This window comes from Talpa occidentalis, unplaced genomic scaffold (genome assembly GCF_014898055.3).
Source record: "Talpa occidentalis isolate TD23 unplaced genomic scaffold, MPIMG_talOcc4v2.1, whole genome shotgun sequence".
Taxonomy (NCBI): Eukaryota; Metazoa; Chordata; class Mammalia; order Eulipotyphla; family Talpidae; genus Talpa; species Talpa occidentalis.
In genome coordinates, this window is record NW_026555331.1 from 13,597,551 (window position 1) to 13,609,616 (window position 12,066).

General features: G+C 49.8%; 1 protein-coding gene across 6 annotated transcripts in view; it reads left to right on the forward strand.

Moving 5' to 3' along the window:
- The first annotated feature begins 9,376 nt into the window (after positions 1 to 9,376).
- Positions 9,377 to 12,066, forward strand: part of MTSS1 (MTSS I-BAR domain containing 1) — a 133,416-nt gene continuing 130,726 nt past the window's right edge. For all 6 annotated transcript variants that reach the window (XM_037501883.2, XM_037501898.2, XM_037501914.2 and 3 more), the window contains exon 1: positions 9,377 to 9,522. In XM_037501883.2, coding sequence (XP_037357780.1) covers positions 9,451 to 9,522 — 72 coding nt within the window. In that variant the 5' untranslated portion in view covers positions 9,377 to 9,450. The remainder of the gene's footprint in view (positions 9,523 to 12,066) is intronic.

Here is a 12,066-nt window from a genome sequence, read left to right on the forward strand (position 1 = left end):
AAGTGGTTCCCTGAACACAACCTGTTTTCACTTGTCGCCTGTGGCCTCTGGCCACTTGTGGCTGCAAAGATTGCTACTCACAAGCATCAATTTGCTCACAACCTTCAGAAAATATGAGGGCTGGGTCTGGTTGTTATTATTAAAAGCAAACAACCCCATTATTAAAAGTAAACAAGGCAAGACTGCTTTGAAACAATTGATTAAATGTCTCCTGGCTCGGAGGCCTAAGTTCACCTCTGTTACCCAATATAAAACCTCCCTTGTTGGAAATCTGAAGAGGAAATGCCAGCAGTATATGTTTAAGAACACCCCCCTTCCGAGTGCCTGTTACAGGCCAGGCTCCACAACCACATTATCTCTAATTCTCAAGATTTAGAAATAGGCATTAGATTTCACATTTTACCAGTGAAAGCGTGAGCAGGTAAGTCATTTATTCATGGACATAGCTGAGATATGGAAACATGATGATTTGAACTTGAAACTCAGTGATTCCAAAACTCACACCCATTTCACCCTAGCACATTACTCCAGCTGAAGACAGTGTGTCCTATGTCCCTGTTTTTGCTGCTGATTTTTTTTTTTTTAAGTCCAAGACACAAGGGAAGAAAGCTTGTGCATATTTCCTGGCAAAACGTCCTGAAATTGCAGGTATGCTTGTGGGGTTGCCAGGTAGAGAAAGCCCTGGTCCCCTAGGTCACTTACATGTGTGTTGCGGACACAGTAATAATTACAGAGGCAATGTTGCTGCTGCTTAGCATCTTACCCCAACACTGCCTAGTTCTTATGACATTTTATATATTCTTATACCTTCCAAACAAACCAGAGTGCAGTTTTGCAGGTCCAAAATCTTGGCCTTACCATTGAATCTAGGGTTCACTGACTTTCAGTGACTGACTACCATTAACCAAACTTAGATAGATGCATATTCTGACTGCCAATTGGCTACAGTAGACTTGTTTAGCTTAGTGAGAAAAGCATCTAAACAATGGAATTATTCTAAAATCATGCTAATAAACACTTTCAAAGGGCACAATGCTAGGTAATAGATTTACCACACTACCAATGACTACACGTGGATGACACAGCAGGCAAATCTCTTGATGTGGCTGGATGATGTTAGTTATAAAAAGATCAACCCCATCAGAGCAATTTCATGTTGTGAAAAACCTTCTGAACTATATGGGATAAAAAAATTACTGGAAAAGAGTGTGACAGTTCCTCAAAAAGTTACAAATAGATTTTTTCTGTATGACCTATCAATTCCACTTAGGGATATATAATATATCCAAGAGAATCAAAAACATGTCCAAAAAAAATGCAAACACCAGTGTTCATAGCACCATAATTCATAATAGACAAAAATGAGTGACAACTCAAATTTCTATCAACTGATGCATGGATGAACAAAAGGTAGTATATTCATGCAAAGGAATACTATTCAGTCATAAAAAAGGAATGAGGTGCTGATACATGCTATAGCATGAATGAACCTTGAAAATATGCCACGTGCAAGAAGTCAGAGGCAAAAGCCACCGATTATATGATCTCTTTCTATGAAATGTCTAGAAGAAGAAAATTTGGATTATATTAGTTGTCTAGGGTTGGGTGAAGAGGTGGGGTTAAATAGGGAGTGACTGCTAATGGCTTGGGAATTGCTTTGAGGTGTCATGAAAATGTAAAATTGTGATATTGACTGTACAACTCTGAAATATGAAAAATCACTGAATTGTGTACTTCAAAAGTTTGCATTTTCTGGCAGGTGAATTAAATCTCAGTAAAACTGTTTAAAATTAAAAAAATTTACTACTGTGCCAATGATGCGGGTCCTGATGCCTTCCATTGCTCTCCACACCTCCCTTCCCCTGCCATCTTTCTCTGCTTTTGTCCCCTAGGAAACTGACCCCATAGATCAGGACTTACAGACTCCCTCATGCATGGGACCAAATAATTGTCCAGCATTTGAGAATGAACAACAAGGATCAATGGATTCTCTTGGGCCAAACAGGGACCTTGGTTCTGTTGGGGTTTGGCCCCTGCGGCCTGGGCTGGTTGCACGGCTCTCTCTAGGGGGACAGCTCCTGTCAGGCTCCCCTCCCTGCAGCAGCCTCCTGGATTACTTTCTATCCTTACCCTTCAGCTCTGGAGGTAGCAATGGCTTCTCCCCATCTCTGCGGCTTCTCTAAACCCTGCCCATGTTCTCCTCCTTGACAGTCACTTTCTTAAACTTCCTCCATTTTCAGCCGGAGAAGGCCATCTGTTTCCTGCCAGTGCCCTGCTGACACAAAACTTCAGATAAACAGCCTGGAAGAGAAATTTGAAAAGAAAAAGTGTGGTAAGCACAGTGACACTGCTAGATCTCTTCCTAAGAGCCGTTGTACCGACCCACCTTCAGTGTCTGCAGATGTCTGGCAATCCTGATAAGTCCCGAGAATAGTGATTTTACTGAACATTCCCCCCCACCCCCCAGCAACATGCATGTTCTGGTAAATACAATGTTAATTCATTTTTTAATTGTAAGAAGTTTTTTTTTTTTTTTTGCACTTTGAAGAAAATGAGTATATAATGCAAATGATAATTTTCAGTACAAGGATTCAGTTTGGGGAAATATATTCATTGGCTTTATCTTGTTTAGACTGTGTTGTGCTACATAAATCTGAGAATTTATATATTTCATCTACTCTGGAAAATTCTCACTCTTTCCTGGAAAGTCTGCTCTCCTCCTCTCCATTCTCTAACAATGTTTTCTTTTTGTTATGTCCTTCTTGTCATACTTTCTACTTCTTAATTTTTGTGTATTTCCCTCTGATTGCGCTGATCAAAAATTCTCCTTTCAGCTCTGTGTCTATTCAGCTCCCTAACCTGGCCCTCTAGGGTTCAAACACAGTCCGTCATGTCAGTGACTGTATTTTTCATTGCTAGGTGGTCTATTTTATTCCTTTAATCAGTGCTTATCCTCTTTCCATAGTGCCTTGTGTTTTTGTTTCCTTTTTTTATATTTTAATCATTTAAAACATCCCCATCTCTAGCGGATGTTAGATGATCTTTGGCTCTTGCGTGTTAATTCCAATGTTAGTTATATCCGCTGCCTCTGGAGCATGACAGATAGATGGTTTCCTTTTGTAATTTATAATTTTGGATTGCGAATTCATTTCCAGGCCCTTTATCTGTGGGAATCCTAAGAGGACTTGATTGAGGACTCTGGGTCCCCTCAGAGTCATTTCTTATTTGCTTCCGCTGAGTTATCGAGGATAATTTTAGGCCAGTAACACATTTTCACATTCATGCTCTTCCTGTGCATTTGGGATCCACTCAGGGTCAGGCAAATGCAAACACAAACGCAGCTGCAGTGCAGGCCCAGGTTACAAAATCCCGGTGAGAGCTTTAAGCCTCCACCCAGAGCCCAGACCCAGCCTATCACATTTCTGTGTTAGCTCTCTGGTCCACCGGGCCTTGACGCTGTGCAGTCGGTCGGGGGTCCTGACTCTGCAGGGACCTCTCAGTCGAACTTGCCTCTTCCCAGGAGCTCCAGGCTTCTTTATCTGGTCTCCCTTTGGGGGTGACCACCCAGGCCCCTGACCGCCAAAACCAGGGACTTGTGTCAAGGCTACGGAGGCATCAAGTTTCATGTATTCTCTCTCTTCTGATTTCCAGCTTCCTCTCTGTTTCTGGCCCTGAGGAGTTCCCTTCTTGTGTACTGGCTGTGCCATGTATCTGAAAGACTCCTGATGACGTTTTACCTAGCATGTTCACGTGGCTGTGGGGCACAGGAGAGCAGGTTATAAATTCTGCCTCTTTAAGGAAACTCGAAGTCCCCTTTTCCTTGTGCTTGCATCTATGTAATATTTATCTCTTTTCTGGGGTAAACTCAGATGCCTCGAGTTGCTTAGAAATAACCAGACGTTTTTCAGTTGCTTCAGCTGGTATGGTAGAGGTTAAGTTCTTCTAAAACAATGAACTTTTCATGTTCTTTTATTGCTACTCTAACCAAGACACATCTCTCTCTCTCTTTTTTTTTTTTTTACAAAATGTTTCTTTTTTCTCATTATGCTTGTATGTGGAACAGAAAGAGCTAAGCTCCAGAAGATGACGTCAGGTCCTGGACAGTCTCGTTCTATAATTTGTAGTGAGGTTATTTGCTCCCCATTCTCAATCTCAAGGTAACTCAGAAGTTAAATTAGCAATAGCAGCCAGTTTGGGAGACTATAAACAAGGCAAAGAGAATGCAGTGCTCCTGGCAGAACAGGTGTGACTTGGCACAGAGTAGGTGTTCAAGAAACATCTCAGGAACTGACCCAAGCCATCCCTGCTCTGGAACAGAGCAGACATACTCTCCTGGAGCTCTCGAAACATCAGACAAGGCCTCTTCTGCTTGACTTGACCCAGAACAATATACATGCTTATATCTTCTTTCCCCCTTTCATATCTTCCATGTCAACCAAATCCTATACTCAACTTCCATGATCAGAAGCTGTGAAACTGGCCTACAGAGAGGCTTTTAGAATTGGGAAATTCTAAAAAATAGCTCAGTTTGGGAAACTCCTCATCAAGATCCAAAGTTTCAGCTTCTCTCAAAGGAATAGAGCATGTGGCAATTAAGGACCCATGTTCCCATTTGGTCTCACACTGGGGAGGAGCTGGACTTTGGAGGGGGAAACTGTTCTCCAGATCTCCGAGCTCCCTATGAACTTCCACCTGGCTTGCCTCACACAGGTGTACTGCCTGGCTCCCCAGAAGCACATGTGCACCCTGCTAGTCCAGCATTGCTGCTACCCAGCTTCCCATCAGTTCATGAAGTTGTGGCTTCCTTTGTTAGTGTCCTGTCCCTGTGGTTATACTTGGGCGTATCCTGGGTCACCATCCACAAACATACAAAGCATCTCTTAGGGTGAGTCATGGTGGACAATATTATTTGGTGTTTCTTGTTTTGTTTTCAAGTGGCTTCTGTTTCTAAGTTTGAGACACTTTTGTGTACTGACAACTCCCCAATTTATCCAATGGGTTGAGTGACTCTGAGCTCATAAAGAATTCTGCTTATAGGTCATGAGGGCGAGCTTGCACCAATTTTAGTCTATAGATGACTCATGGTAATGATCAATATATATTAAAAGCTAACATTTATTGAGTATTTACTGTGTCTAAGTACTAAGTAATCCACTCAATCCTCACACACCCTTAGGAATTAGGGCTCCTATTATGCACTTTACAGATGAAGAAACAGAGGCAGACAAATCTGAAACTTGGAGGAGCCAGAATCCAAACCCAGGCAGCTTGGCTCTGCCTACCCTCTTAACCACCTGGCACAGTTCCTTTAAGGGTCAGGAGTTTTCACTTCACCAGGGTCCGGAGTTTCGCCAGCATTGTGTGAGTTCTCACCGCAGCTTGCTCCCCAAGCCCGGAGCAAATACTATAATGTACTGATGCTTGGGGCATCTCGTGAAGGGTAAAGGGGAGATCTCTGCACAATTTTTGCCGTGTTTCTGTTTCATCTGAAATTATGACAAGAGTTAAAAATTAAAAGAAAAAAAGACTGTATCAGAATAATATTAATTAGGGCCTCCCCGGTGGCGCAGCGGTTGTGCGCTGGGTTGCGAAGCTGCCTGCGGCCTCTGCGGCGCCGGTTCGATCCCCGGCTGCTCCCCGGCCACCGGAGGAGGGTCCCACATGGTGTGCAGACCTCTCCTGCCGCCCACTGCTCCCCTCAGCAGTGTACTTCGGTCCTTCTGCCTGCTCTGCTCCCTGCTCTGGCTCTGGTGAGTTCTCTCACCCTCCCGCGCCTCTGACTGTACCCAGTGCATGTATAAACAAAACAAACAAACAAATAAATAAATCATAAATAAAAATACATGCCTCTTTAAAATAAAAATAAACATAAAAAAAAAGAATAATATTAATTGACCTGTAGGGATTTCTACAGGAATTAATTTTTTTAAAGATTATTTATGCGTGCAAGAACTGGGGTGTAGGCCAAAAGTGAGGGGGGTGAGAGGATTCACCAGAGACAGAATGGGGAGCAGAACAGGCTGACTGACCAAAGTACACTGCTGAGGGGAGCAGTGGGTGACACAGGAGAGGTCTGCTGCGCCATGTGGGTCAGCTCCCTGGCCTGCCCAGTGATCAAACTCTTGCTGCAGTGGCTGACCTGGCAATAGCTTGATAGAGCTGTGTCTTTAACCCCTGCACCACCAGGAAGGTCCCTACAGGAATTATTGATAGCAAGAAGTGTTAGCAGGAAGTGTGAAATAGCGTGATCCCCAAAATTGTGTGATGTGATCCTGTTTTTTGGAAAACAAATGGTAAACATCATATATACCCCCCTATATCATTACATGAGGATGGAATAAAATATGTATACTTTACAAAAAATTCTGGAGCTCAGTGCCCAGAGATGCTTCTTTAATTGTTTAGGGGTAGGACCTGGGCATGGGTGCCTTCTTTCAAAATTACTTACAGCAGATTTCTTAAATTTGATGCCTATTAGAATCGCCTGGGAAACTTACAAAACCCCTGATATCCAAGCCATAGCCCAGACCACTTAAATCAGCCTTTTTGGGAGTGAAGGTCAGGCCTGGGTAATGGAAATTCCCCCAGGGGATTCCAGTGTGCTGTCAAGGTTAGGGCCCAGCAGGGTCCTCCGTGCAGCCATGGCTGAGAATACTTCTGGGAAGGAAGCATGCTCAAGTGAGTGGCATTTGTCATCTATTTCAATCTTCTGAACAACCCAGGAGTTAGGAATCCCCGAGGAAATAGAGTCTGATTCCAGAGATCACATAGCTCAAATAGCTTGGCAGCTCTCAGAGCTGGGAGTTGGTGCCCAGCACTCTGACCCACCATTGACCAGGCCAAAGGAGAGTGATGGGAGTTACTTTCATTGCCTCCCAATCTCTGCTTCCCAAGATCAAGGAGTTGAAATTCCACCAGCGGAGATTCATTCCTTTGGGTTCCTCCTCCTTGGAGCTATTTTAAAAAAGCCAAACACCCTTGGGAGGAATGGCTTGTTCAGTAGATTTTGATGTCTACCCAGCGCATGCTGGGGGTCTTGAAGGGAGGGTGGGTGTGAGAGAGATGCTTAAACTTGGGGAAAGAATGTGAGGGTGTAAATCTAATCTTTTCATTTTCCTCCTCAAAATCCATCAGCCTCACCCCAGGCTTTGTTAAAAATATCGTGTATGTTTCCCCCTCTGGGCCTTTCTTGCCTGATGGAAGTCCATGCCAGACCCCTTCCCTTCACTTTCTACTGAGATGATACAGTGTAGGCCCAAGGATAGGAGGTAAGAGGTGCTTTGGCAAATACTGCCAAGGGTGTGTGTTTGGGGCATTTCAATTCAGGTGTGGGGCAGGATAGCTGAACTCAGTGTCCTTTGTCAAAGGCAGGGGCTCCTTATCCTAAGAAGGCTGGAGGCTGGTTAAAAGGGAGACCTTAGGTCTGGGAGTCAGACACCCAGGGTTGGAGTCCTGCCTGCCAATAAACCCAGAGCTAGTCTGACGGCCTCCTGGAGGCTGTGATGAGAGTTAGATACACTTGTAAAATGCCCAGAATGTACACAGCAGCCCTCAGCAACCTCAGTGGGACAGCATTATAGGCTTACAATGTGTCCTTTGGGCCCAGCGCTGGAATGAATCTTCATTTGGTCTGTATTTTTATTTTATTTCATTATGGTAAGTACATTGAACATGGGATCTACCCTCTTAATAGATTTGAAAATCTGCAACACAATATTGTTATTTATAAGCACAATGTCCTCCAGCAGCTCTCTAGAACCCAGTCATCCTGCATAATTGAGACTTCATTCCCATTGATTAGCAATTTTCCCTTCCAGTTAGTTCCAGCAGTAGCATGCCTCCTTATGATTTGGGGGAAAAGGGTGAAGGGGAGTGGTTTTTAAGAGCTGGGCAGAATGACCCAGGAGAAAAGGATCAGCATCTGTGATATGCAGTGCCATCCTTCCTTGATGCATGCAGTTTTCTAAGCCAGATCTTTTCCTACTACTTCGTCAGTCTGATGCAAGTCCACAGCATTCTGCACCCTTGTCACCCCTTCAGTCTTGTGCTTCAAATGGCTGCGTCAAGGGTCAAGGGTTAGAGCCCAGAGCTAGGTGCTTGGGTTTTAAGTTCCTGCAAAAGTTGTTCCCTTATGCCCCCTCCTCCTGGCCTACTGGCTGTTAATCTGAGAGGCCTTGCAGTTGGGAGGTGGAGCTGGAACAATGCACCGTCAGCCCCCATACCAACCTGGCACATCTGCGTTCTTGCCAGGTTAAAGCCGACAGGCTCGCTGCAGCTGTACCAACCCTCGACGCCCTCCCTGGACCTGAAAAACACCCGCCCGAGTCACGGGCAGCCACAGGCTTCACGGTGGAGAGACTCTAATGCAATTTATTTTGCAATGACAAATCAATCCCACCTTCCCGGCATCCAACAACTTTATTGAACTCGGCACCCGCTGCAGGATACGCCCCCGAACGAACTCTCCTGAATGCCACATTTGGCTGTCCGCAGTCGTGACTTGGCACTGCAGTCCTGCGCTCAAAGCACCGGCCTCTTCTCAGAAGCTGCAGCAGCCCCGGCGGCAGTGCTTTTCCCGCCCCGCCGGGCGCTCGCTCTGGGCTGGGTACTGCGCCCCGCGTGCCACGGGGAGGTCCCGGGGAGCGGCGGGTGCACCCCGCGTTCTGGCAGCTCGCGGCCATTGTGGGGTGGGCGCTCCCCCGGCCGCGTGCTGACACGCCCTCCCGGGGCCGCGGCGGCCGGCCGGGCAGGAGGGGGGCCCGGGGCGCGTGCAGAGGGGGAGCCCCGCGCGCGAGGGAGCCCCCGGCGCCGCCCGCCCCCCGGCCCGCGGCTCTGCGGCCCGCGCCCGGCGCGCCTCCCGGGCACGCGCCCCCGGCCCCGCCCGCCGCGGCCGCCCGGCCCGCGCCCCGCGCCCCCGCCCGGACGCACGGCCACGAGCGCGCGCGCGCCGGGAACGTCCCCGGGAGCCGCGCCAGAGCGGGCGCCGGGGCCGGGCGCGCAGGACTGAAAAGGAGGCGGCGGCCGCGGCTGCGAGCAGCAGATCCGGGCGCCGCGAGCCGACCCTCTGGCTGGGGCGACCCTTTTCTAATTCCGAAAATAATCAGTAATTTGGAAAATTTTGCATTTTTCGATGGCGCGCGCCCCGGGGCGGCGCGCGGCGGTCGCGGCTGCGGGATGGGCTGGGACGGCCGCGTCCCGGGCGCCCGCGCGGGCCTGAGCGCCAGCCCCCGCCGGGCATCTCCAGGGCCGGGGGCCCCGCGCCGCGCGTAGGCGGCTCCGCTGCGGCGCGCCCGGCTCTCTGCGCCGCTGCCGCTGGCATTTGGGCACCGCGCGCCGCGCTCGTCGCAGGAGGGGCGCAGCCGGCGGAAGGGCGCCCCGAGAGGGAGACCCCGGGAGCGCGAGCCCGGCCCGCCGCAGCCCGAGGGGACCCTCCCCGCCGGCGCCGGGAAGATGGAGGCGGTGATCGAGAGGGAGTGCGGCGCGCTCGGAGGCCTCTTCCAGACCATCATCAGCGACATGAAGGTAGGACGCCGGGGGCGCGGCCGCCGCGCACCCCCGCCCGGCGCGCCCGGCCACCTGCGGGAGCGCCGGGCCGCGCCACCTGCTCGCGGCGCGCGGGGTCCCGGGGCCTCCCGGGGGGGCGGGGGCGTCCGCTGACCCCGGGCCTCTTCCCGCCCTTTGTCCCCGGGGGCCGCGCCGTCGCGTGTCCCCGGGGGTGCGGAGCCCCGGATCTAAGTTTCCCATTGTCTGTCACTGGCCGGAGCGTGCGCCCCGCGGGGCTGGGCGCGGGGCGGGCACCTGAGCCCCCTGGCACCGGGTGGGGAGGCCGTGGGGTCCGCCCGGGCGCGGGAACACGGCCCCCCACGCCCACCCGCGACCCCAGAGTCTCGGGAGGGAGGCCTCGCGCGCGCTCTGATTTCCAGGTGGGGGTGGGGGTGGGGGCCTGAGCAAATTAGGGATTAATGAGTCTGTTGCAAAGCTGGCGAGGTGTGCGTGCCGCCCCTCGACGCTTCCCAGGGGCGCGGAGAAGTTCCCGGAGCCGCCTTGCAGGGGCTCCTCCTTCCCCTAGCTCTCAGCCTGAAGGGAAAATCGGGGTCCCCAAACAACTGTTTCACCCCCTTCTCTTGCCCCCCCACCCCAACTCCATACACAAACACACACACTCCAGGATTTGTCTGGGAAGGATTGTGAAGATTGTGCACGCGCGCGTGCCTGTGTGTTGGGGGCGGGGAACAACACCCTGGCTTTTTTCTGCAAAGGGTGGGACTGGGGATAACCTGATCCTGGATTTTCTGGTGCAGAGAGACAGACGCGAGCTCTGTATTACTCATCCAGGGGAAATAGAACCCGTGCGATAGGACTGGAGGTGGGAATTGGGGGTGGTGGGGGATTTTTTTTTTTTTTTTAAATGTGTATTTAGGGAGCTTCTCTTTGGCACCAGCCCATCCCCAGTTTGCCTCAACAGATCCGGGGAGGTGGTGTTTAATTAAAAGCTGGGCTTCCAAAACGAGTGGGCAGGTTTGGAAAGCTGTGCAGCGAGTGGGTGTGGACCGCCCCTCTTCAGCCGCTGCCCGGGCGCCCACAGGAGCTTTTGTCTGATGGAGTGTAAGGTGCCGCGAGGGTTGAGCCTCCTCAGAGATTGACTTTGGGAAGGAATGCCCAGCTGTCAGGGCCTGCTGCCCCCGTGGAGAGGCAACTGCCACCTGGCCCAAGGTGAACTTTGCGAGGCTCCTTGGTCCTGTCCATTTTGAAATCCTGCAGCTGAGCTTGTGCCTTTTGTCAGAAATTGACATTCTTGTAGCGTAATCTGCAGCCAGCCTGGGATGCCTCTAAGCCAGTCACTTGGGAGTCACTTGGGATCTCTCGAACTAGCCCCTGTTCAGAGCCAGTCCCATCAGCGCCTTCGCCCCCAAGCCTCCTGGATTGGTTGAAGTGCTCTTGTGAGACAAAGATTGCTATCCCCCCTTGGACTCTGGGGTATTTCTTGTTAACTCAAATTCTGCATGCCTTTTCATCGAGCAAGATTTGGTTTAAGGCACACCTGGTGTATTCTGAGCACCAGGGGAAGAATTTGAGCTAGGTGGGTAAGGCTGCTTGTGTTTTTTTTGGAGGAGAGAAGTATTTCCAGTGGTAACAAGGAGCCCAGTGACCTGGCACATCTGCCCACTGCAGTCCCAGTGTTTACATCTGGAAAATTTTCCCCCTTTTTGTACCTTAATCCGTCATCCAGGCTTGGTTCTTCCCATGCAGCGGTTTGTGCCCAGAGCCCCCCTGGTAACCCAACAGAGGAGGCTGGCTCTCCTGCTTTCCACCTGCTGTCCCAGAGCAGTGGTCTCTGGCCCCGGTGGGATTTGTGGGCGCTAAGCTGTGAGCTTTTCTATGGCAAGATGCCAGTTAAAAATAAGCTTGCCTGTTTTTTAATGCCCTCTCAGCGCTGGAGCTATCATTTGTGGTGCCTGTGTTCTTTACCTTTGAATTTAGTAGGGTTTCTTCAACATCCTGTGGGAAGGCATTGTAGTTTGTCGGTTTGGTTTCCCCAGTCAAAGCTTTTAAACAAGCAAGGCAGCGTGGAAGACGTTGGGGGTCTGCAGAATTTCAGACTTTTGGGGAGGAGAGCGTTAAGAGAGGGGGGTGTCTCATATACAAGATTGTTTTTCCATAAGACAGTTGCTGAAAGGTTTCAAGGAGTTTTCTTTTAAAAGACTTCCTCCTGGGTTCCATGGTAGGGATATCTAGGAAGGGAATTTTAAAATGTGGGCACATAGGATCAGCAGCATGTATGTGTGAAGTCGGCCAACAGTCAAAGTCAGTTTTTAATTCTGAAATAGGCTGACTTTCCCACTTACCCTCTTTCTTGAACCCCCACCCCTGACTTTGTCATGGCCCCGGGTCCCCTTTCATTTTGCTTTGAAGGACTTCCGTAAATGTTGGGAACCTGTGTGGAATGTCGTCTGCGTATCTGGCAGACGACAGACAGATTTTTAGGTTATTCTCAAAAGTGTGAGGTTGGACTGGGGTGAGGATAGGGTAAGGAAAATGGTTTTTTAATAGCTTTTGATTCTCCAG